The sequence below is a fragment of the Pteropus alecto genome, unplaced genomic scaffold, assembly GCF_000325575.1.
Source record: "Pteropus alecto unplaced genomic scaffold, ASM32557v1 scaffold86, whole genome shotgun sequence".
NCBI lineage: Eukaryota > Metazoa > Chordata > Mammalia > Chiroptera > Pteropodidae > Pteropus > Pteropus alecto.
The window spans coordinates 14,982,971-15,006,894 of record NW_006442109.1 but is presented as its reverse complement, the minus strand read 5'-3'; the positions used below and the strand labels follow the sequence as shown (position 1 = coordinate 15,006,894).

At 38.5% G+C, this 23,924-nt stretch overlaps 1 protein-coding gene and 1 pseudogene across 2 annotated transcripts in view; one reads left to right on the top strand and one right to left on the bottom strand.

Annotated features, from left to right (window-relative positions):
• Positions 1-2,078: 2,078 nt before the first annotated feature.
• On the bottom strand, positions 2,079-2,197 carry LOC112469799 (annotated as a pseudogene).
• Positions 2,198-9,842: 7,645 nt separating this feature from the next.
• Positions 9,843-23,924, top strand: part of CCNB2 (cyclin B2) — a 16,440-nt gene continuing 2,358 nt past the window's right edge. Inside the window, exons 1-7 of one of the 2 annotated variants that reach the window (XM_006920311.2) lie at positions 9,843-10,043; positions 11,797-11,925; positions 12,013-12,126; positions 18,579-18,749; positions 18,846-19,004; positions 20,489-20,725; positions 21,030-21,170. In XM_006920311.2, coding sequence (XP_006920373.1) covers positions 10,020-10,043; positions 11,797-11,925; positions 12,013-12,126; positions 18,579-18,749; positions 18,846-19,004; positions 20,489-20,725; positions 21,030-21,170 — 975 coding nt within the window. In that variant the 5' untranslated portion in view covers positions 9,843-10,019. The remainder of the gene's footprint in view (positions 10,044-11,796; positions 11,926-12,012; positions 12,127-18,578; positions 18,750-18,845; positions 19,005-20,488; positions 20,726-21,029; positions 21,171-23,924) is intronic. The other variant, XM_015596053.2, reaches the window with a different exon arrangement.

Sequence of the window (23,924 nt, the reverse complement as noted above, 5' to 3'; positions counted from 1 at the left end):
ATTACTACTGATTTTTTTATTAGATAAAGCATTATTACTTTAAAATTTATTTATTGCAAATATTTGTGGCCTAAAGCTGAACTGTTAATGCAGGAGCTCTGCAATTAGTTACAGGAAAATGTGACTGGTAATGAATCAAGTAGGGAAGAAAATTTTTAATATTTTAACATTTTGTGTTTTGTTTTGGTGTTTTACATATCCTGCTGCATTTTATGTCAAAATTTCAGTGATAGCTGTCCAAATACTTTAAAACTAAAATTCTTTTGTCAGCAAATCTTTATTTTTATTGTTGTTATTATACAAGTGATAAACTGATATATGAAACATTTTTCTTACTCTGGTGACTTTTATTTTAGCTGCTAGCTAAACATTTCATCATTTGAACCTTAACGGTTTAACATACAGAAAACTAGGTCTGTTTTAAAAATGGTATTTGTAACACTAAAATTAAAATACAAACTTTGGACATTTTATTTTTCATGAATGGGAATAGTTTAATTCTATAGATAATGCATCCTGATTTCTAATTTACCCTCCAAAGCCTCTGGAAACAGTGAATTTTCTTGCTTATTCAAGACTTCATGTGTCACAATATTGGATATATCAAGGTTGAAATATCTTTCAGTTATAGATTTCAGTTATTTTCTTGAATTAAGAATTATATCCAAAACAACTGTTTCTTACTAAGGAAAATATTACTAAGTTTGTGGTTTGTCCTGCTAGAGACAGATGTCCTCCCTTCTGTGTATTCTGTACAAATTCAAAGCTACACGTTATTTTTTGGAGTGGTGAAAAAAAGTCAGGCTTTGGTGTCAGCCTTGAGCTTTGACTTGTACAGCTTTGAACAACAGGAGCTTTCTGAGCCTTGTCTTTCTCATTTATAAAGCAAATAAGTTATGAGAATTAAATGAGATAATGAGTATGAAGATCATATAGTACATGTTTAAGAATATAAGTTCACCGATGCTTGCTCCATCCCACCCCACCACCCAAATACCCTGCTTTTGATAACAAATGGTAGCAAAGTAACATGCTAAACTATACATCAGTGTTTGCTGCTAATTTTTCTTATAATTCAAGCAACTAATTACTAGATAAGAAGGAACAATCTTCTTCAGCCCTTCTCTGATAGGTTGGAATTTTTCTTCTAGAGGGATGGAAGATTGCCAGCACACATGCTTTCTTCCAATTGCTTTGCAATCAACAGAAGCATGGTTGCCCCTCAATATCATCCAAGGTTGTTTTAGGCAGCTCCTGCCAGTGGATCAGAATTGGCACAAGATGTGAAACCATTTGTCCTCTCTGACATAAAATTTTATGGAGAAACAACTGGAATTTCTCATCCTCTCCTAATATTTCTCCTCACTAAATTGTGTTACCCATGGACCTGGTGCCCATTAAGGATTAATTAAGCACACTGCTGAGCTGCCTTTGTTGTTGTATTAGTTTGTAGGCTTATTCTTAGGCTGATAGGTAGGTGTGGGTTTCCAGGAGAAGCTTTTGATTAGCCCAAATTGCATGCCTCTTATTTTTTACTATTAAAGTATAGTTTATACAACATTATATGTACAACGTAGTTATTCAATATTTATATACCTCATGATGTGTCACTGCAACAAATCTAGTAAATGTGTCACTGAAAAGTTGACTACAATACTATTGACTTTATTCCCCATGCTGTACATTACATCCCCGTGACTTATTTTATAACAAAGTTTGTATCTCTTATTCCCCTTCACCTTTTTCACTTATCCCCCATCTCCCTTCTCTCTGGCAACCATCTGTTTGTTCTCTATATCCTATTTCTGTTTTGTTTTGCTTTTTAGGTCTAACCACATGTAAGTGAAGCCATATGGTATTTGTCCATCTTTGACTTATTTCACTTAGAATAATACCCTCTAGTTCTGTCCATGTTGTCACTAATATTCTGTTGTATGTGTGTCTTGTGTATGTGTGTATGTATATATCTACATATCACATCTTCATTCATTTTTTTTTTTTTTTTTTAGGCAAAGCAACCATTGATTGACCTCACAGATTGCAAGGACTTTGTCAGCTTACAATCCCTTTTTTTTTTACATCTACAGCACCTAGTCTTCCTAGGTGGTCTCTCATCCAAGCACTAACCGGGCCCGACCTTGCTTAGCTTCCGAGATTAGATGGGATTGGGCTTGTTCAGGGTGGCATGGCTGTAGACTCATTCATTTATCGATGGACACCTAGGTTGCTTCCACATCTTGGCTATTGCATTCCGGTTCCAACAACTGATTAGTCAATTCCTCAAGAACTACCTCTAGGAGCTCTTCAGTGTCATCATCCACGCCCAGGGTAAAGTTTACCATCTCATCCATAGCCTTGATTTTGTTTTGTAACCTTTACACTATGACATTACGACGGCTACCACAATTAGTAACTCTCATCTCCTATGTCAAGACCCCGTCTCCAGATATTTGGACGTCTGTAGCCAAAAATTCTATCAAACTGGCTTCAGTGATTCTCAGGTCTCTCAATTCCATCTGATCCATGGTTCAGCATCCAATGCCCAAACACCTGGAAACGGCCCAGGCAACCAATGCCCAAACACCTGGAAACGGCCCAGGCATTTAAGTTTTCCATGCAAAAAATCTTCCAGGAATAACTGATAATTCAGAGTTTACAAATAATTATAGATGCTAGCTACTGTGCTGTTTTCCTAAATTGTAACACCACAGGAAACCAATAAAGATAACACTATTCCAGCAAACAAAAAGGCTCATTTGGTGCAAGGATTGAGAATGCCCCGATAAGTGTATCTGTTACCTGTTACGTAATAAACCAGCCCAAATCATAGTGGCTTAAAAGACAGCATGTATTTGCTCATAGTTGTACAATTTGGGCAGGCCTGGGCAGGTAGGAGTAGCTCATCTCTCAGTGTGCTTCTGACTGATGTTCCTCACGTGGCTGCATTCAACTGGGAGCTCTGCTAGAAGACAATGTTCAGTATGGCTTCCCTTAGATGCCTGATGCTTCAGCTGGGGTAGCTGGGACAGCTCAAAACTCACTATGCATTTTTCTCAATGTGGTCTCCGTATCAAAGGATAGTTTGACAGACCTGTTTACATGGTGGCTCAGAGCTCCAAAAAAGGAGAAACTGCCAGGCATCCTAAGACCTAGGTCTGGAACTGGCACAGTATTGTATCTGCCACATTCTGTTGGTCAGAGCAAGTAATAAGACTAGCCCAGATTCACGAGGAGGGGAAATAGGCTATACTTGTTAATGGAAGCAGTAGCAAAAAATTGTGGCCATTTTTAATCTATCAAAGCAGGTAAAACAAACCCCATTGCTTTGTTAGAATTCCTAGTACAAACTTTCTGAACACAGTTTTCTTTTTAACCCATATAGAGAAGCTGTGTGTACAAAATGGTCTATATTCTCAAGTATAATCATCAGAGGAATCAATAGTGGAGGAATTTTAACTTTCCTGAACTTTCACTTTCCCACATTGACATTTGAGAAAAAGAAATCTATGGGATGGAGATAGCTTAGTGTTTCTGGTCCTTTGGCTGCCATGTCATTGTGTAATTTAGAAATTCTGCAGTATTCTTGATAAATGATTATTGTGGTGGTTAATTTTGTGTCAGCTGCACCATGGAAGTGCCTAGACATTTGCTCAAACATCCAGTGTATCTGTGAGGGTGTTCCTGTGTGAGACCAACATTTGAATCTGTAGGCTATGTAAAGCAGATTGCCCTCTTTAATGTGGATGGGCCCTGTCCAATCAGTTGAAGGCATGACTAAAGCAAAAGACTTGCTTCTGCCCTCAACTTTGCCCTGTGACTAAGGGAGCATTTCTCCTGCCTGACGGCCTTCAAACTGGGACATTGTTTTTCTCCTGCCTTTGGACTCAAACTGAGACATGGGCTCTTCCTAGATCTCTTGCCTCCTAGCCTTTGAGCTGGAACTACTCCATTGACTCTCCTGGGTCTCCAGATGGCAGACTGGAAATGGTGGAACTTGGTAGCTTCCATAATTGTGTGAGCCAATCCCATTTCTCTCTCTCTCTCTCTCTCTCGCTCTCTCTCGCTCTCTCTCTCTCTCTGTCATCTATCTGTCATCTATCTGTCATCTATCATCTATCTCTGGAGAACCCTGACTAATGCTGTTATCATGCCTTTGGTTATATTCTTCCAGTGCTGATAAGGTCACTACTTATTGAAGAAGCACATTTCTTTTGTAAACAGTTATAATCACTATTTTCCTTCAGTAAGTCTTTCTGTAACCTCACAGAGGGTCATTCTAGAGCAATGCAAAAATAAATCTGGTCTACGGCCATGCCACCCTGAACAAGCCCGATCTGATCTCGGAAGCTAAGCAGGTTCGGGCCTGGTTAGTACTTGGATGAAAGACCACCTAGGAATACTAGATGCTGTAGGTGTAAAAAAAATAAAAAATAAGAGATTGTAAACTGACAAGGTCCTTGCAATCTGTAAGGTCAACCAATAAATAAATAAACAAATAAATAAATCTGGTTTCTTACTAGATCCTTGGATATTTATTATAGGACAGCTATCTCAGTTTATTTAGGTCTTCTCCAAGTAAAATATCCTTAGAACTCTTGATTTTGTTTAAACTGAATCTTAAGCCTCTCAGCAATTCTTGTCACCATTTTCTGGATACTTCTAGCTTATTAATGTTTCTCAAAGTATGATACCTGTTAATGATCATTACTCCAGATATGGTCTGAGCATTAAAAATTATGGAATTACCTGAACTCACTCATGTTAATGAGTTAGGTTTTGGATTGGTGTTATTTTCTGAGGGAGCACAGGTTTCCTAAAGGACAAATGTGGAAATGGATTGGAAAGGGATTACAAACTGAAGGAAAATGATACACAGTTCTCTATCATCTATGTGCTAGCGGGATTGGCTCTCAGATCTGAGTAGGCCTGCACACCAGAGGCACAGCTCAGCCCAGGATTAGGAGTGCAACTGAAGTTAACTTGATATGCCAGTTGGGACATTCTCTGCATTCTGCAACTTCTCAATATCCCAGCAAAGTTGATTAGTATATGATACAAAAATTAGTGTGTCTCACAATGTTTATCTGGTATAATAGAGAACCGGAAAAGCATGAGTAATTGAACAATATAATGTAAAACTTCTTGAGTCAGTGGTTTCTTATCTTCAACAGACCTTTTACTTTTTTACTCACTAAGGATGAGTGAATTATATCATTGTTCTTTCATGCACCTTACCTCTATATTTGAAGTATCATGTGGGCAGAGACCCAGTTTTATGCTTTTTCTTCCTTCTAAGTAGTATGCACAGTACTTTGCTTATAGAAGGCATTTAGTCGATTTTTAAAAACTAACAACAAAAACCAGATAATTCACAAACTTGAGGTCCAGATTTTAAAGAATCATTTTGAGTGGAGGCTCATGAAGGCACTTAAAAAGTGTTTCTTTCTACCTCTCTAGGTCTTCTCCCTGCTTTGGGGCAACTTTACAGGAGAATCCCATCCCCCGCCCCCCCAAGTTTGAACTTTATTGGAAGGAGGCCTTCTAATACATTTTTTCATCCTGGATTAATGAGGTAACAAATGCTATATACAGAATATAAAGCAGTGATAAAAACGGGAAAAAATGGGACACACCCATGCACCCTGCCTAGCCGGCAACAGATGGATTGATTACCTGGTCATCTCATGGAAAAGATAATGTTGACATTTATTGGTCAGGGTGAAAGTAGGTCAAGATGGTAGCAAGCAAAGCAGAGGAGAAGACTTTCCTTCTGTAAGAATAATAACTGACCTGCCTCTACCCCACCCCAACCCCAAATAAATGAGCAATAAAAGTTACTATGTTTATTTATAACTGTTTGAGTAACTTTTGAGAGGAAAATTTAATCTAACCACTTAAAACTTTTAAGTTACCTTACAATTGTCTTCCCTCATCATCCACATTCAAAAATGTCTGTCATGTCTGTTTTCTTTTTTTCATTCTCCACACTTATCCAAGTCAGATTTTTGTTAAGTCTCACTTGGGAAACCTTTAGCTTTCCAATCCACTATAATCCATCCTTCATGCTGCCTCAGGGGTCAGCTTTCTAAAGCAAAGTTCTGATGAAGTCATTATCCTCCTTAAAAACGTTCCTTGATTCCTCATTTTCTGGCTTTTGCAGGTTTTAATATTCCTATGATCCAAATGCCTCAGACTACTTTGTTTTTCCACAGATTGATTTATACTGTTTCCACTTGAGTGCCTTTGCTGTCTCTACATGCTAAAATCTAGCCCTTCTGTCCAAGTTCAGCTCCGATGTCCCCCTTGTAATAAGGCTTTCTTCATCTACCCGCTTTTTGAATTAATCTCTCCTTGTGCACAGTATTTTATAGGTTTTGCTTCTTAGAGTAATTTTGTTGCTGTGTGTATCCCCTTTCTTGTTTTGAACTTGAGGGCATGGCTCGTACTGTATTCTCTGTGTTCCTGCGGTACCTTGCACCCACTGACATTTTAATTTTAATATATCAAATAAGGTTTAGTTTATCTCCTAGCTAGTTGAGAGAAATCAGAAACTGATAGTTAGAAATGGGTGGGGGTGGGAAACAAATGGAATAAGAACAACTGAGGGAGAGAACTTGAGAGTATATTAGGAAGATAGCTGGGTTCTGATAAAAAATAAAACAGCTGATGAAAATCATAACTTGTCAGTTGTCTCATTCATAAATTAATTGTATATGAATTAAACTGGCCCTTCATGTCCTCACTATGATCTGGACAATGGCTGCTGAAAGTCATGAAGGACAGAAGGGGAAAAATATTTTCTAAGAATATGGAAACCGTGAATATGAGTTGAGCTTTTTGACCTGTCCTGTATGACAGTTGTCCCCAACCTTTTTGGCACAAGGGCTGTTACTCCTATGAGAATCTAATGCCTGATGATCTGAGGCGGAGCTGAAGCATGATGCTAGCTCAGGGGAGCAGCTGCAAATACAGTCCTTGCTCGCCACTCGCTTCCTGCTGTGCGGCCCGGTTCTAACACTGGTCCGAGGACCAGGGGTGGGGGGCCCCTGCTCTGTGATGTATGTAACCCAAATAAATCCTAGTAAAAATTCAACAACGAGCAAGGACCTTATTTGTTATAAGCACTGGAAATGAAATGGTGCACCAAACCAACACCTCTGCCCGCCTAGAGATATGTGCAATTGTTAACAATGCCATGAAAATATTTCCTTTCTCCTGGAAAGGAAAAGTAAATTTTGTATCAGACTATCTGGCTGGCCCTGTAATTTAAATTAAAATAAAATTTTGGAGAAACAAACAAAAAAATACATTGTAGTGCATTTGTTTAACTTAATAAGTTCCTGGGTTTGAATTTGACATGATCCTAGTGGTTTGCCTATGAGACTACTAGGTGAGCTGTGAGGTTTCCAGCCCTGACCTGACCTGGGCAATTTTTGCCTTCTAAAGTTGTTGAATTCTCCATCAACAGTAGCTATCTGATTGTGAAGTATTCCCAATGGGGGAAGGTCCTGGAAATCTGAGAAAAAGAATCTCAAGACTGGGAGAAAGAGGTGGGCATCTGAATAAGAAACTGGAAGTGAAGAGGGTCTGACAAACAGCAAGCAAATCTTTGGTGATTCAAGAGGAGTGTCTTCATAGCCAAGGCTCTGAGACTCTACACCAAACTGGGGGATTTAGGTGTCAGAAAAGACGAGTTCCCATTTGGCATGCCAGGCCCTAAACATATGTGTAGAAATCTCAGATTCTCTGTCTCTGTCTCTGACTCCTTTTCATGCGGTTGGAAGACAATAGGCAAGAGCTACCTTGAAGCCTAATAGCTCCTGCCAAAACCAAGCCATTTGCCTTGTCTCCCATCATGCCAGTCCAGTAATGGTGGTCTGTGTTTTTGCTTGGGGTGCTCCTTCTGCCTGCAATATTCTCCCTTCACTTCATATTTGCTTTTTGAAGCAGTACTTGACCAAGAAATGGAAATAAAGTGAATCGATCATGTAGAATTTTATCATACTGCAAAGGCCTTCAAGAAATTTATCTTTGATTAATTTTCTATTTGATTTCCTTTGATGGCTATTTCAAACTTTTTCTACTCTTTCTGCCAAATGTAAATAGAGGAGACAATGGTAAATAGAGTGTAAAGAGCACAGGGTTTGGAATTAGACCTGAGTACAAATCCTAGCTCTGAAACTCTTACGTGCTATGATTGCAGCCAAGACATTTAACTGATCTGATCCTTAGTTTCTTCAAATCAAGATAATATGTGACAGATGTTAACTAGACTTACCATGGTAGTTATTTTACAATCTATTCAAATATCAAATCGTTGTGTTGTACGCCTAGAACTATATGTTATATGTCAACTATAACTCAATTTAAAAATGACAAAAATTAGGCTACTACTTGTTTTACAAGGATTGTTATGAGGCTTTGATGAGAAAGTTTATGTAAATTATGACACAGGAAGACTGATCAATGTTATCTAAGGCAGGAGGGAACAGGAAACAAAAAATATAGAACTACGATGCATTAAACAAGAGGTTGAATTAAAAAGTTTATTTGCCAGGTTCTAGGTTGCAATGAAGGATAAGAAAGAAAGATTACTTCCATTTTAATTAATATGGATTAAATTGATTTTGACAATGTTGAGTCAGTTAAGAGCACTTTACCATTCATAGCATTTGTTTAAAAAGCTGTGAATCAGTGAGGATCATTACTTTTATAGTTGTAGCTTTTGATAACACCACAATATTATAACAACATAACAAAAATATAATTTTACTTACAACCTCAGTGCACACTAAACAGCTATTTTTCCTTCCCAAGACTTTTTCTTATAAGATGATGGATACACTAAGATCTTCCCATGCTACATAGTAGCTGCAATTATTCCTGTTTTATAGAAGCAAAAACAGGTTTAGAAATGTCAGATGCATGGGCAAGGGCAAGGGATGGAATGTTATCCAGATCACTTAACTTCATTTTTAAGGCTCATTGGTACCCAAGTAATAGAGAGGTAAGCCATAGGAGTGATGGGAAATCTTGCTTAAATTCTTAGATGGAGCCTGTTATGAGGAGTTATTCCACTACTTTTACTGTGGGTGTTGGACTTTTCCTTTCCTCTTTCCTCCTGTCAGGTTCCTCTTTTCCTGTTTTGACCTGATCCTCCTACCCTTCTGCCTAAGGCTGGATCACACCTTTTTCATTTTAAAATATTCTACCCGTCAGAGAATCATTTTATTTCAACGAAAATTTTTGACTAACGACCATAACACATACCAAACAATGTGCTAGGGGCCGGCAGTATACAATGGAGAGCTTACATGAATCACAAATCACACGAATCGCATTTACCTCTTTTTTGTTTGCTTCTTTTGTCTCCTGGGAATCTTAGATTTTGAATAAATGCCAAAAACGCCACAAATTTAGCACACATTTGTGTCTCACCCACCTAACAGTGCAGCCCTGAGCCACCAGCGGCCCCTGTTCAAAGACTCAGACCAACCCGACCTAAACTCCAATTCGAAATTTCTGGAAGGGGAATAAAGTCTGAAATGGCATTTCCAGGGTGTTCCCTAGGAACAACTTCCACCCACCCAGTACGAACGTAGTGAAACATCCGTAGGTGAGGCCTTGCCAAAATTCAGAGGTGTCCTATGTTTGCTTTCCCATGAGATATTTTATTTTATCTTGGAGGCCGAGATTTAAAAAACAAAAAACAAACAAAAAAACAGCCGCAGAAAACGCAACTTGTTGTTATGACAACCAAAAGGTCTGAAAAGTTTAGCCAATCAGCATGCGGAGATGCCTCCTCCTTGGCCAATGGGAAGAGCGCACCGTACGTAAGGCCGCCCAATGGGGCGCGAGCGGCGCGGTATTTGAATCCTGGAACCTGGCGACATTGCGAAGATCCCCAGCGGTGCGGGCTGGGAGTGCAGACCTAACGGCGCCGCGGAAGCTTCTGCTCTCCTTCTCCTGTCCCCGTCCCTCCAGGGCCCGGGCTGGCACTCTTGCCTGCTGTGTCCCTCATGGCGCTGCTCCGACGCCCGACGGTGAGTGGGCCTGGCGACCCTACACACCAGCCAGGGGCTTCCGCTGCGCAGCCCCCTTGGCAGCCTCTCCTCTTTTCTGCTTAGAGCTTGTTCGTCTTCATCTTGCCGCTTTCATATTCTTCTAGCTTTCCCCTTCCCCAGCGGCGCAGGCCCTGCGGCCCGTCTCTGGCGGGTCTCCCCGCCTAGGTTCCGCTTTTCAGTTCCCCGCCCTTGCCACGGCCAGTCTCTGCCTCGGGAGTGGGGCAGGTTCAGGAAAGCGCCTCCGGGATGGCACCTCTTACGAGAGCCTCCGGAGCACTGGACCTAAAACCTCAGCAAGCAATCCTGAGTGCTCTTTGTTGTTAGGGGAAACTACAGGGTTCTTGGGGTTTCCTTCCTCCATTCTCAGACTAAGGGATCCGTGGTGAGAATGGAGAGAAGGACTGGAAGTAATTCCGTAGCAGTAAAGTGTTCTGAATGTTTGATCAAGTATGAATTCGTTTATTTCATCTTTGCAAAAATAAAACTGTTAATGGTGTTTTAGAGAAGGTCCTGACACACATGAGTTTCATTCTCCTGGCTGCAAGGCAAGTTAGAAGCTAATTTTCCTTTCCAGATGGATTTAAACTTAGTCACATTACCAGCCTTCTACCCTTAAGCATTACACTTTCAAACGCTTTTGAAATTTGGCAATTATTGCTGGAAAAATTGCACAGTATGACTTTTGAGAATCCTAATAAATTGAATACATTCAGTTTTTAATTCCTACCCCTTTGTGGATATAAGTCTGAACTGACAAGTAATTTTTGTCTAATCTATTCCATAAAGTTCTTTCAGAGTCAAATTCCTTCTATCCAGGAAGGCTGGAGTTTTTCCCTGCCCACTCTGTCTTTCCTGGTGGTTCGTTCAAGCCCCTTGTTGGGAGATTCTTTAGCATTAGGACTCTCAATTTCTGAGAATAGGACATGTTGTTTTTTTTTCCTAGTGATGTGTTTAATCACTTCTGTGATAAAACTAATTTTTTGTATGAATTGATTTTCCTAGCAAGTTTTGTTTCTAAGCATATTCTGATTAAAGCGAGTTAAGGTCGACTAACAATTTTTATTTCATACAATTCCCACTTTCTCTAGATTTTACCCATGAAAACTATTTCCTTTCTAAGTATCCTTAATATAGCAGAGAATCCATGCTATGGCAACTGCATTTTTAAAGGCTGTATCTCTAAAAGATCACGTCCACAGGGACACTTTTTATCTCTAGAATGGCATAAGAGTCAAAGCTAGTGTGGGTTTAAAACATCTGGTTTTTAAACAGCCAGACCTATTATAGCTTTTTAATATTTTGTCTTAATTGCACTTGTTATTAATCTCTGTAAAGCTTTTAAAAATACTATAGATACTTTTAATATATAGAGATCTCTAATAAGTGACATTGGTGCTATTTGAGAATTTTTTTTAAGCTCTTAGTGGAATCTATAGATACTTTTAATATATAGGGATCTCTAATAAGTGACATTGGCGCTATTTGAGAAAAAAATCACTGTTAAGCTCTTAGTGGAATTTTTTTTTTTTTTATAGATAAGGTGGATGAGTGATTTGCCTAATTTAGAGTGTTGTTATGAAACACAAATAGTATTTTTAGACTTCCTGAAATATACTTCTTCCCTCTAGCAAATAGATCTCAGCATATGCACCTTTCCTAAAGCATTTCTGAATTTGAGTATATGATATTAGGGAATTTTAAGTTGTCTAAACTCTTCATTAAATTTTTTTAGGTGTCCACTGACTTGGAGAATATTGACACAGGAGTTAATTCTAAAGCAAAGAGTCATGTGACGCTCCGGCGGGCAGTTTTAGAAGAAATTGGAAATAGAGTTACAACCAGAGCCACACAAGTAGCTAAGGTAACAACTGTGAGAACTGTACATGTGCACAAAGCAGGCAACACCTACTGTCCTATACTATTCACATTTCTTTTTTTTTCCTTACAGAAAGCTCAGAACACCAAAGTACCTGTTTTACCCACCAAAACAACAAATGTCAACAAACAAGTGAAACCTACTGCTTCTGTGAAACCGGTACAGATGAAAATGTTGGCTCCAAAGGTAGGAAGTTCTAAATTTACAAACCTACTTAATGAGGTAGTCTGTTTTGGCTAGACTGCAAGGTGAGGTGCCTTTATCAACAGTGCAACTTTTGAAGAACATTCATAGCTAGAGCTCTGCTTTGAAACAACACTGTAGGAAATGAATATACATTTTTTTAGTGATGGTACCTTAAATTAATATTATGACCTTGAATAACAAAGTTAATTACCTCAATACCCACATAAATTTAGTGACCTCAGAGTGAAATTTGGTAGGTTTTATTAAAATAATCACCTTAAGAATGAACTTGCCCATGAAGCCTATGGAAGTTTACAATTCTGAAACCCACACTCATGTAAGAACAAGGTAATGCCATCATTCTGTGTTGATAAGTTGTAGTCCCTGTGACTGGTTAGCTCAACTGGAGTTAGAATGCTAACAGACCCATTGGCCTGTTTCTCTGCCATCATGTTCAAGTTCATGCATCCTCTCATTCATAGATTACATACATTCATGTAATTACTGAGACTGGCATCGTTGTAAGTGCTGAGAATACAACAATAACTACTTCGCTTTTCCAGCTCAAATACATATATTTTATATTATGTTTGAAATTTTTCAAAATAAAACATCGGTTACATTTGAGAAATATATATATTGAGCACTTACTATACACATCCAGTTATGTTAAGGCTGCTACAGAGGCATCTTGCCCTCACGAAGCTTATCTAGAGGGGCATATGTATCTGAAAATTAAATTACTCATTGATGGGTAATTTATTGAGGGATTGATGATAGATGCCCCTGGGCAATGTATGACTGGATGTTAAATGACTGGGGTAGATGGAAATGCTATCCTTTGGTAAGTACATCTAAAAGATGGGGAGAACACTGATGGATGGAGTAGTCAGGGGAAACTTCATGGAATAAATGGCATTCGTAAAGATAAGGAGAAGCTGATAGGAAAGAGCACTTTTGGGCAAAAAAGCAGTAACAAGAATAAAGGTACCAAAGTGGAAATAGGCCTATAATCATGTCCTTTGCATAAGGAGTCCACAAATCTAAATTAGGTCAGAAGGTTTGTATGAGGAAGCAGAAGATTAAGTTGGGAAAATGTTGCAGTTGGATTCAAAGGCCTTGGAATTTGGATTTTATCCCGTTAGGCAATGAGGAACCTGTGAAATTTTGAGAAGAGAAGCAATGAAAGCCATGGAGAGCAGCCATGGAAGGGCCATAAATTAGAAGGTATTGCCGTTGTCCAAGCAAGAGCTGATGAGGGTCTTGAATTAGTCTATATGGATGCTAAGAGACAACATCAAATGTGTTAGGATATACCAAAACTCCTTTCAGGGACGTCATCTCGTATGTAGGAGGAATTCTTTGGATACGTTGCTTGGAATGGGGGAATGAGACCCTTAAGCACTGAGTATTTAAGAAACCATTTATGGAATAAATTAATAAAAAATAGGAAAGTCAGGAGATGCAGATAGCTTTGGAGAAGGTGTCTTGTTTGGCTTTAGATGTGTGAGTTAAGAGAGAGACATCATCCATTGGGAAATACAGTTGGAAATGGGCCAGCAGCATCTGAAGGAGCAGGACAGACTTGTGCGCCTGCTGCTTCGGAGTGATGGTGGCAAGCACGTTGCTGTTCCTGACAGGAGAGAAAAGCTTCAAATCAAGGACTAGAGCTCAAAACAAATACTCAAGATTCACCTTCCTTTATTGGGTCTTTCCTAGGAGGTTTCTAGTGGCTTCCCAAATGCCAGACCCAAAGTAGTTTTTCAGGCCTTGATCTCTTGACCATTAAGAAGCATTTTATTTGGGTGACTGAATGTAGTTTCTCCCACATTTCAGGAGGGCCATTTGGCAGTATATTTCAAATGGTTATTCTCCATATCCAGTAAGTCTGTTTTTAAAATTTATCCTAAGTGGATCTTGAGATAATTATGCTAAGTGAAATAAGTCAGACAGAAAAAGTTGAAAACCATATGATTTCACTCATATATAGGATATAAAACTGAAGTAACAAACATGACAAACAAACAGACCCATGGACACGAACAGTGGATTACTGGTTACCAGAGGGAAGGAGGGGAACGGAGAGGTAGATAAGAGTACAAGGGATCAAATATTTGGAGGAAATCTAACTGTGGGTGGTGAACACACAATGCAATATATATGTGTGTGTGTGTATGAAATTATTGAATTGTACACTTGAAACATGTTTGATTTTATTAACCAATGTCCACCCCAAGAATTTTAATAAAAATAAATAAGGCATTAGATTAAGTGAGATAGATAGATCGAGAAATAAATAAATAAATAAATAAATAAATAAATTGATAATAAAAATTTATCCCAAGAAAATGAACAGAGAGACAATTGGGAACTTTTAAATAGTGCTATAATGAATATTTCTAATATAATAGAGAAATATTCCATATTAGGAGATCAGTTAAATCTTTTTAATGAAAGGATAACTGTGTTTTAATAGAATATTTAAAGATGTCAAAATGCACATTACATTATTAGGAAAAATTAGATTATAACACAATACTGCAGTGAAACCCCAAATTTGCTTTTAAAAGTGTCTATTTATATGCAAAAATGTTGATGGCAGTTATTTTTGAGTATTATTTTGAGCTTAAGTTTAATATTCATTTTCTTAAAAATTTCAGACTTTTCACCATAGGTCCATGATACTGCTTGAATCAGAGAAGAAGAAAAACACAAAAAAGCAAAAAAAAACAAAAAAATATGAAGAAAACAAAGGAGACATTTTCTCCTGCAACCTCCACAATTCTACTCTTTCTGAATTCCCTTTACTCCACATCTCCTTGGCTGACTCCTTTTTCTCTAGTTTCCTAACAAAATTGAGGCGACTGTGTTTCAGATAAAAAATTGTGGACCTTTAGCTCAGTTCATATAAAAATCACTTCCGTGACTGAAACGTGCTTTTAGTTTTAGAAGACATCAGGGATTAATGAACGATAATTATTTCCAATTCAATTACACTTTTCTCGGAGACACATTAGAGAAGAGACCACGGTGCTCACAATTTAGGGGAAGCCCCACCCCCGGACAGATGAGCCCCTCCACTTACCTGTCTGTGGTCACCCCTCTGGCTTTTACTTTGTCCTGTGTTCTATCTACACAGTCATTGCTGCTCCTTTACAGCCAGTCCCTGGAGGTGTGGAAATGCTATTCGAGCACAAGGTGTCTAGCAGCAGTGAGCCCTGGAAAGCTTATAACTTGAGCCATGTGTACCCGAAAGCATTGTTCCCAGACCTCTGATTGAATGCATTCTATCCCCTCTGCAAAACTGGAGGGCAGGTTTCTTTTTTGTAGCAGATGAAGCAACTGAATCACAAAGGGTCCTGGCTGAGGCCTTAAAAGATTCCTGCCATTTATAGGTATATGCAGGAGCTTATTATCCTGCAATTTTTGGAGAAGAATGTTTTTTGCTGACTAATGAAGTTTTGGCAAACACTGAGTAGTTTGAAGGAAGGAGAAAGCCTTTTACTAGCCCCTTATTTGCTGGACATTGAGGAAACAAGTCGAATGAACCACCTACTCTGTCCTCAAGTAGCTCCCAATCAAATCAGGAACATCAGAGTATAAGCACGTGTTATAACAGGGTGTAACAGAGATAGATGCAAGCTTAGGCAGTGTACAGGGGGTCACAGCTAGGAATTCGGATGCAGTTTTAGATTTGCATATTTCGATTTCAGCATTAAATACAGTGATAGTCATGATTCAAGTGTAAGAATGTTTTAAAGCCTAACAAAAGTATGTATAAAAGTGAATAAGCACAACTGTTTACATTAAATAAAAAACTGCCTTTCATTTTTAATTATATGAGAAACATAGTCAAAAACAAAAACAAAAACAAAAACAAAGCAGAAGTACATAGAGTACATAGAACAAAAGGTCGATTTATTTTTACTATTCTTCCTACCCCTAAAATTCTACTCCGTTGCATAATGTATTCCATAAAACTAATCAGAATAACCAATTTTGCCTTTCTACAGCTGTGCGTGCCTCTGTGTGCATGAGTACATACTCCTCATGAATTGATCAAAATCAACAGTTTGCTTGGAGTCCTTCCTTGATGCCCTTAATTGACATCGATTTATGATGTTTGGCATCATAAATTTAGTAAATAAAGGCACTCTGTGTTTTACCAAGACTTGTGTCAATACCTATATATTTGTCTGTTAATATCAATCATTCTTTCAACAGACCCAACTCAGTCAATGTTGGTACTAGAAATTCAGTAGCCTTTACTCACACTTTACCCAGCTTCTTTCCAAACAGGAGCTTCTCAGATTTTGCAAAATCTCACGTCTTCATTGTTTCTGATAGGACTTTTCGGTTGTCTCTGACAGCCCACAGAACTCACTCATTAATCTAATTTAAAAGTTTTTATTCTTCAGACATGATTTTATCATGTGATGGTTAACTAGCTGATAAGTTTTTAATTTTTGCATGAAGCAGGCACTATTGGTCCATAGGGCTTAGACAGCTGCCTGCACAGATGAGTGGGATCTTAGAAAGGATTTTTAGAATCATTAAATTATGTTGGAATCCCAAAGGAATGCTTTTAAGAAGTTCTAAATTAAGGGCCAGAGCAATTAGTGTTGTCTTATCCTGTGGCTTTTGGGTATAGCTAAACTCACATGTACTTCTGAATAGACAGGTAAACATTTCAGGCTGCCAAGGCAGCACATAAAGCATGTGATGATAGCCTCTGCCTTCTTAAATCAGTTTTCTGGTCCTGCCTGCCCTTCTTGGGGAGAGTGATAATGCTTATCCTTCCAAAAGGTAACCTTAAACTGCAGCCACATGTGCTTGTTAAAATGCACATCTGATTCTAGTCACTCTTGCTCAGTTCTTCAGTGGGTTCACTTCTCTTTGGATAAAATTTAAACTTTTTAGCCAGGTTCTTGCTTACCTCATGCGCTACCTCCAGCACACCTTTGCATACCTCATGCGCTACTTCCCGCCATCCCAAATCAACGTACTGTCCCCAGACTGGCCTTTATCTCTTGGAACTTTGTACTGGCATACCTTTTGCCTACTCATTTTCCTGGAGGTCTTCTCTCCGGTAACCTTTCCTAGGTTTCCCCCTGACACCTCAAGTAGCTCTTCTTATATATTCTAGCCCCTTGAGGTTTTTAAATTCTTGATTAATGACATGCCTACCTGCATACCTGTTGTTCTCCTGGCCCCTTCCTCAGTTTAAGACCTTTGATTTAAGAGGGAGGGGCCTGTTTTGAACTGTTATGTTTATTTTGTTATTGTTTTATCCTTCTCTAAGATTGAAAACTATAATCAGTGATCTTTAATGTAAATCAGAATTGTTTATGATACAGCTTTCTTTTTTTCCCCCCTATATTTTATTATTTTAATACATATTCTTTATAGCCCAGCCGTCCTATTAGGTTTTATTTTGAGAAGTACCTCTTTTAAAAAGTAATGGTTTATTTATACTTCATCATTAGACACTTGTTTTAGCTTAATACATTTTTAATGTGTCTGATTTTCAAAAAAAATAATCACCCTGTCAGTATAAGAAAATAAATGATGAGGTATGTATTTGCTCAGTCTTTGTTTTCTCCTCCTATTTTATTCATAAGCTGGAATATACTTTTCTGCTTTTTAGTTTCCAGTGTCTCAATTTAGAATAAATTAGTTGATGAGAAAAAAACATTATAGTTGCAGAAGAGGCTACTGGTAAAGTGAACCGTCAGCTGTAGGAATCTCTGAACCCAGGTGTCTAAGTTTCTTTCACTCGGTAAATATTCATTGAGCATCTACTGTGTATCAGGGATGATAAAGGTATTTGAACTAAGTGGACAAAATGAATTTAAGTAAATCTAAGTTTATAGAGCTTACATTTTAGCAAAGGTAGACAGAAAATAATAACACCGTATATAAGTAAGCTCTATAATATAGTAGAAGGTTATAGGTTCTATGGAGAAAAATACAGTATGAGAGAGGAATGTATGTGTGAGGGGAATAGGAAACATGGTTATTTTAACTATAGAATGATCACTGAAAGTATAGATTTGGCAGGTGATTATTTTAAAGAGAAGTCAGGATAGACTTCACTGAGAAGGTAACATTTAAGCAAAGCTTGAAGAAGGTGAGGAAATTACCCATGCAGATACAAGGACAAGAACGTTCTGGTAAGAGGGAGCCTGCTTGCAGTGAGGGCGGCCAGCAGGCTGGAGTGAAGCAGACTAAGGGGAGAGAAGCAGGAGATGAGCCAGCAAGGAGGGGAAGGGAGGGGCCAGATCATGCATCTACTATATCCTGAATTATTTACCTCTTACTCTGAAATTTATTTTGGCTTTAACATGTTTCAAAAATACATATGATACTTTTAAACCAGTTGGCTCTGCATATCTTTGTGATGAAGGCTACTCCTAAGATAGTAATATATGCACTTTAATTCGTCAATGTAGGCTCCTTCTCCCACACCTGAGGATATCTCCATGAAGGAAGAGAACCTCTGCCAAGCTTTCTCTGATGCCTTACTCTGCAAAATTGAGGACATTGATAATGAAGATTGGGAAAACCCTCAGCTCTGCAGTGACTACGTTAAGGATATCTACCAGTATCTAAGGCAGCTTGAGGCGAGTGGCCTTTGTGTTGTGATTGTATAAGCAATGTGGCATGTACCACTGGGAAGGAAAGAGGTCTGCATTTTAAACATTTAATTCCACCAACAGGTTCTGCAATGCATAAATCCACATTTCTTAGATGGAAGAGATATAAACGGACGTATGCGTGCCATCCTGGTGGATTGGCTGGTGCAAGTCCACTCCAAATTTAGGCTGCTACAGGAAACTCTTTACATGTGTGTCGCCATTATGGATCGATTTTTACAAGTAAGTGTGGCTTCGTACCAGCGGCTCACAGAACATTGCATTTATGTAATGCCAAGGTTTGGTACCTCTGAAGAAAAGACCTAAAGCCAATTTAGGAGAAGCCAAAGAACCTCAGGTGCTAGAAAGAGAAGCAGTTCAAGTGTGTCAGACCTCTGGTGATGCTGACCAATGGTGGGCATTTCTGTTAGGTCAGCCGACTGAGAAGAGCTCGGGGGAATTATGGCATTGCCATAATCAAATCATTCCTTCAAAGGAAGTATATCAGCATATGGTCGGAAAGTCAATCTGGAGTCTGTGGTGCCTTTGGATGATGGTTTGCCAGGCCTGCTTGCACAGTTTCTGTAGTTCAGTATTCTTTGGTATTAAGTTTCCTCAGCTGAAAAGTGAGCAGTTTGGCTAGAAGACTTCAGAGTTTTAAGTCAACTTTGGCATTGAATCACTGGAGAAGCGGGAGGAGGCAGAGTTTTTTAAAAAGAGGTTGGGGATGTGTGTGAGGTGTATACAGGAATGTGAAGTCTCAAAAAGTAATGTAAGAAATTAAGCTGAGAGGCAGAAGTAATCATCAAAATATTTATCAACTGGTAATGCAGACACACTGACCAGTTAGAAAAAATTCCAGGCATAAACCCTTAATGTGTTATCTACCAAGTAGTAGCCTTGCAGATAAGGATTTATTTATTTAAAGTGAACATTTATGATATAGGTTTAGGTTAAGTATAAACAATACAATAATTGTGTTTATGATAATGACCCTAAACTACTACAAAATCCTAAGTAACCACAGATTCAGTGGTTTTCTTTATATAAGTGGTTTAATTATAAAGTCATGTTTTTGGTAGATTTTCAGTTATGAGTTGAAGCAAAAAAAGCAAAGTCTTTTGTTTTGTTTTGTTTTGTTTTGTTTTAAAAGAAATAAAGAGAAACACTATACCCTAGAGAGAAATTTTCCCTGACTCTGAAGCATCTTTCTGATTCTTCAAGCTGAATGATGACACCCCCTTCCTTGTACCTAGGCATCCATTAAATTTCTGCTGTTTTGACTTGGTCTCGTCCTGATCCAGACCATGTCTGGGGCTCCCTAGATACTGAAGCCAGGGTGATGTGGGTGGAGCAGTGACTAGGAGCTTGGTGGTCAGGCATAATTCTTGTCTACTCAGCAACTGACTGATCTAAATCTCTTCTCAGGCCATCTGTTTGTAAGTGGGTAAAAAAAAATATGTACTTTCTAGGATTTTTGTGAGGATTAAATGAGATGATTGTAAGAATCTTAGCATGTGCCTGGCATATAGTGAGTACTCAATAACAGAGCTGCTGGGAGTGGTGGTGGTACCTGCTATGAATATTTAGGTTTCTTGTGCCCTTAAGAGGGGCATGAGCAGGGACGATGTGCATATCTCTAGGACTTGGTTACCTTTCACTTTCTTCCCTCCAGAACCCCAGTCTTCTGGTTAGATATGAGTTTTGATGCAGTCTTCTTCAATTAGGTTCAGCCGGTCTCTCGTAAGAAGCTTCAACTGGTTGGGATTACAGCTCTGCTTTTGGCTTCCAAGTATGAGGAGATGTTTTCTCCCAATATTGAAGACTTTGTTTACATCACAGACAATGCGTATACCAGTTCCCAAATCCGAGAAATGGAAACTCTAATTTTGAAAGAACTGAAATTTGAGTTGGGTCGACCTTTGCCGCTACATTTCTTAAGGCGGGCATCAAAAGCTGGGGAGGTAAGTGCCTCCGATTCTGTAGGAGACTTTATTTTACTGCTTGTTGTCTCACCCCAGAAACAGTGATCCCATTAAAAGAAGGCTTATGAATTTTTAGGAAATAACTTTTAGGTAAGTCCTAATGCTTGTGTCATCAGTTCTTAAGAGAAAAGACCTCACAGTGTATGTTTGTAACTACTGTGAAACCACAGTTACCTGAGAAAGAAAAGTGAGGTAAGTGGATTTGAGCTCTTAGGCCTTTACCGAGAATTTTGCAATAATATAACAGTTGTGTTTCTTATTGTCCCTGGCTGTTCTTTTGTAGGTTGATGTTGAACAGCACACTTTAGCCAAATATTTGATGGAACTGACTCTCATCGACTACGACATGGTGCATTATCACCCTTCAAAGGTGGCAGCGGCGGCTTCCTGCCTGTCCCAGAAGGTTCTAGGCCAAGGAAAATGGGTGCGTGTTGAACTTAAGAAGAAATTACATTATATTTTAGGCCCTCTTGATATGAAAGGCCTTAGTATTTTCACAACACTATCCTTGAAGCAGTCGTTAAAGTCCAAAGGCCTCTAGGAAAGCTGCTTATTCGAACGCTTCAAATATAGTCTAGGTGGTGACACCATGGTACCCAAATGTATTATAGAGTCATAAAGAATGAGGAAGGCCACTAGGAACCAATATGCTAAGATTTATGAGATATTTTGTTAAGTCAAACAAGCAAGTTGTGAAGCACACAAGACAAAACAAGGCCAAAGCCTGACTGATTTGCCAGTATAGATAAAATGAGCCACTTTTGGATTCCTACAAGGAGCCAAAGATGCTAGCTCCCTGGGTCCTTGTCTCACACACCAAAGAGGACACCATCAAAAAAAAGTGCGGGAGGTGGGGTGGGGCGCAATATGAGGCATAGGGTACCCTTTTATGCAAGAGCCAATTCTAGACTACCACTAAGCAGTTGTGTAGTCTGTAGCTGTACCCCGAGAGCAGCAGAGCAGAAGCCTTCTCATAACCCAGGAGGTGATAAGAAATGGTCTCATAACAGCCTCCAAGGGAAGATGGGGAGGTGAATGGGAGCTGGCTTGGAGGCAGCTCCTCCCAAGCCTGCCATCCCCTCATGTTCCTGGAGGATGACAGCTTTTTGACTAGACACATCAGCTGTGGTTCAAGCCTTTGCTTGCGTAGCCTACGTGGATACATGCTAGATTGCCAGGGCACTATGGTGGAGATGGCTCCACCTTTATACAAGTGTATACAGTTTACATTTTATATAAGAAAAAGGGGAAATAAGAATATATGTACATGTGTTTATGCATTTGCTAATTTTTCAAAAAATACAGGAAGGATAGGCCAGAAACTGAAAATGAAAACTGAAACTGTGGGGTTAGGTGAGAACGGGGTAGAAGGTTGAGGATGGGAGCAGGACTTCTGGTTGTAATTTTTATGAATTTGTATACAATATAATTTAACTTTTTGACTTTTGAACAAGACGGATGTTTTATGTAAACCCTAAAATGGAATTAAATAGAAACAAACAACTTCACTATGTATCAAATTAGTAATAGAACACAGGGAAGAATTAATTTAAATAACTTTTGAACACAGCATTCTGACTATGCATCTTTAGTGGGATGTGAAGTTAGACAAAACAAAGGACCATAAAAGGGTAACATACTTTAAGTTTACTTAAAAGGTTCATTGTTAATCTGTTATGATAATTCTGAAACTATGTATATTACAGAATAAAGCAAATAAACATTTATGTTATTAAGGAGTAAAATTTTCACTATAAGAAGGATAAAATAGTAACAATTAAAAACCTATAATATTAAATCTGTTTTGGAAATATCAGTAAATTCATAATGAAAGGGCGGAGAAACAATGACCACCTAGTGCCCACATCTTGGATACAAAGTACCATTACCCACTAGAAACTAGGGCTCCTTTGAGAAACTGCTGATTCCAGATCTGTGGCAGGGGAAGTACAAGGTGAGCCTAGATCAATTTGTAGCAGATAGCAAGCAAAAAGTCACATTAAAAGAACATAAGAACTGACTCGAAAGGGCTTTCACTGACTAAATTTGAACATTACAAAGAATAGTGACAGTAATAGATTATAATGCATTTTTAAAAATCTATGAGTCCATAATGATACAAAGGAAGGAAGGAAAGACCTATTTTCTTTTTTAATTAGTGGAATGCCAGCTAATTAAAGTAGAAAGAGTGGTAGAGTTAGTAATCCACCAATTTTTAAGCCCCAATGTAATAATTGATTCAAGCAAGAATCATCGATTGATGCTTATATCATTAGGTGAAATAATTGTGGGGAACAAGATTTACATAGTCTCAAATAATCACAGCACAGATATGCAGAAGAAAAGCTGCACCTTTGTAATAGAGAGGTCTGGTAGTTACCTCCTTTCCCCGGTCATCAAGCTTGGTGTCACAATTGGTGGGACCACCTGACTTGAAGTGCCTTCTGGTACAATAGGAAGTATGTATTATCGTCCATATTGAATTTATGCCCAAAATGTTTGATGTGGCTTCAGTGGTCAGGAAACACTCAGACAAATCCAAAATGTGGGATGTTCTAAAAGCAATTGGCCTGGATCCTTCAAAAAAGTTAATGTCATTTAAAGCCAAGAAAATGGAAGTTGTTGAAAAAGACTAAAGACTCAATGACCAAATGTATTGCGTATACCTTGACTGGACCCTGGATGTAAAAAGACAAATCTATAAAAGATATGTTTGGAACAATTGGAGAAATTTGAATATTGATTATATATCAGATGATATTATGGAATTGTTGATAACGTTTGTTATGCAATAATGGTATTGTGGCTAGGTAGGAAAATACTTTTTAGGGGGCACTTCTGAAACATTTAGAAGTTTGTCATGGTGTCTGCAACTCACCTTCAAATTCATTTGAAAGAGCGAGAAAGTGGCAAAATGTTAATCTACATAAAGAGTATAAGATGTTCATTGTACTTTTTTAAAAATTTTTTCTGTAGATTTGAAATTTTTTGAAATACAAAGCTCGAGGCAAAAAAGCCACTGGTACATGAATGGTATGTGGTTCTGGTACCAATGGCACATTTTAGCCATATTACTTTACTCTTAATGTGTTTCCTTGGGCTCTAAACCTATTAACTGTAGGTCTCCTTGTTTTCTGGTAATTGAATTCAGAGTCTCGGTAGTTGCATAAATTCAGGT